This window comes from Borostomias antarcticus (genome assembly GCF_949987555.1).
Source record: "Borostomias antarcticus genome assembly, chromosome: 13".
In the NCBI taxonomy this organism is placed as follows: Eukaryota; Metazoa; Chordata; class Actinopteri; order Stomiiformes; family Stomiidae; genus Borostomias; species Borostomias antarcticus.
The window spans coordinates 3,190,396-3,192,895 of record NC_140246.1 but is presented as its reverse complement, the minus strand read 5'-3'; the positions used below and the strand labels follow the sequence as shown (position 1 = coordinate 3,192,895).

The window sequence follows — 2,500 nt, the reverse complement described above, 5'->3', positions numbered from 1 at the left end:
TGTTCGTTTGTCCCAAGCTTTCTCTAAATATTCTGCAAGTGCAAATACCCTATGATCAAACATCCATTTTAGTCTCTGCATCGCTCAACCACATCAAATCAATATTTTTACATCTCTCAAATAATTTTTGACGCAACTCATGATATAAGGGCCAATAAAAATGGAACTCATTCTCAATATCAATATTACAGTAGATACAAATGCGCTCTTCTTCTGTAACCCCCCCCGTGTGTGTGTGTGTGTGTGTGTGTGTGTGTGTGTCTGTCTGTCTGTCTGTCTGTCTGTCTGTGTGCCTGTCTGTTGGTCTCTGTCTGTTGGTGTGTCATGAGTGTGTGTGACCCTGACCGTGTCTGTTGGTGTCGTGTGTGTTGGGGTGTCTTGTGTTGTGTGCGTGTATGTGTGTGTGTGTGTGTGTGTGTGTGTGTGAGAGAGAGACTTGACCGTGTGTGTTGTGTGTTCATCCTACAGGACGGTCAGCCTGATATCCTGTACACGTTCTGGAGCTCAGTGACCAGCACCCTATCAGTGGAGCTCCAGAGAGCCACCACAGGTACCAGCTGCCCCGTGGCCTCATACTGCTGCGTGTGTGTGTGCCTGTGTTGTGCGTTCGTGCATTGTGTGTGTGTGTGTGTGCGCGTGTGTCCGTGCGTGTGTGTGTGTATGTGTGCATGCGGGAATGCTTGTGTGTGTGTGTGTGTGTGTGTGTGTGTGTGTGCGTGCGTGCATCCGTGCGTGTGTGTGTGTATGTGCGCGTGTGTGCGCGTGTGTGTGTATGTGTGCATGTGTGTGTGTGCGTCTGTACGTGCGTGTGTGTGTGTGCGCGTGTTTGATGCTTGATCGTGTTTCGGTTTCTGATTGTTTCTCCCCTCTTGTCTTTCATGACATATGTCTTCATCACATGCCCTGTCTGCCTTCTGTTACCTGCCCTGTGTGTGTGTGTGTGTGTGTGTGTGTGTGTGTGTGTGTGTGTGCGCGCCCTGTGTGTGTGCCATCCATAGGGTGGGCACAGTAAGTGGGCCATCATTCATGCGAGCTCCCAGAAAGCCTAAACGCCTCTCTCTCTTGTCCCAGACACGGGGTGATTATGCCTCTCTGGTGATTTATGACCCACCCCCGCAACGGGACTGGGCCTGAACACACGCACACACACACACACACACACACACACACACACACACACACGCACACACAGTCCCAGGGAATCACTTGTCCCAATCTGAGTAGCCAGAAACTCTCGATGCAGCAAGAACTTCTGGGAACAAGCTATAGCCACTTTCACACCAGAAAGCTCCCGGTACTTTTAGTAATGGAACTAATTCCTAGAACCAAAAAGTTCGGAACTACCTGTTATAGTTCGCAGGGTAAAGCTGCTCGGGCGCCGCACACAGAGGGACAGTACAAGTGACTAGCTTGTTATAGTCTGTTTATCGCGGTTAGTTACAATAATATTGAACTAGGAAATCACTTTTGTGTTTATGTGTGGGATTTATTCAGAAAATCAACACGATCACTGAACACAGAAGCTTTTTTGCGCAGTGAATTTAAACATGGCGCCGTTGAAATTAAACTTGGCCAGTATTCAACCAATCAGAAACGTTCAGCACTGCCAGCCCCACCCACAAAGTCCCTGTACACCGAAGTACCAGGAACTAGTACCACAGGGCTGTAAGTCGATCTCAGTGTGAGGGTTGTGTAGTAGATCTCTCAGTGTGAGGGTTGTGTAGTAGATCTCTCAGTGTGAGGTTGTGTAGTAGATCTCTCAGTGTGAGGGCTGTGTAGTAGATCTCTCAGTGTGAGGGTTGTGTAGTAGATCTCAGTGTGAGGTTGTGTAGTAGATCTCTCAGTGTGAGGGCTGTGTAGTAGATCTCTCAGTGTGAGGGTTGTGTAGTAGATCTCAGTGTGAGGGTTGTGTAGTAGATCTCTCAGTGTGAGGGTTGTGTAGTAGATCTCTCAGTGTGAGGGTTGTGTAGTAGATCTCTCAGTGTGAGGGTTGTGTAGTAGATCTCTCAGTGTGAGGGTTGTGTAGTAGATCTCTCAGTGTGAGGCTGTGTAGTAGATCTCTCAGTGTGAGGGTTGTGTAGTAGATCTCTCAGTGTGAGGGTTGTGTAGTAGATCTCTCAGTGAGGGTTGTGTAGTAGATCTCTCAGTGAGGGTTGTGTAGTAGATCTCTCAGTGTGAGGGTTGTGTAGTAGATCTCTCAGTGTGAGGGTTGTGTAGTAGATCTCTCAGTGTGAGGGTTGTGTAGTAGATCTCTGTGTGAGGGTTGTGTAGTAGATCTCTGTGTGAGGGTTGTGTAGTAGATCTCTCAGTGTGAGGGTTGTGTAGTAGATCTCTCAGTGTGAGGGCTGTGTAGTAGATCTCTCAGTGTGAGGGTTGTGTAGTAGATCTCTCAGTGTGAGGGTTGTGTAGTAGATCTCTCAGTGTGAGGGTTGTGTTGTAGATCTCTCAGTGTGAGGTTGTTTAGTAGATCTCTCAGTGTGAGGGTTGTGTAGTAGATCTC

At 48.1% G+C, this 2,500-nt stretch overlaps 1 protein-coding gene across 1 annotated transcript in view; it reads left to right on the top strand.

The window, feature by feature from the left end:
- Nucleotides 1-2,500, top strand: part of cog5 (component of oligomeric golgi complex 5) — a 73,944-nt gene that overhangs the window by 49,062 nt on the left and 22,382 nt on the right. The window contains exon 11 of the mRNA XM_084448096.1: nucleotides 469-550. Coding sequence (XP_084304222.1) covers nucleotides 469-550 — 82 coding nt within the window. The remainder of the gene's footprint in view (nucleotides 1-468; nucleotides 551-2,500) is intronic.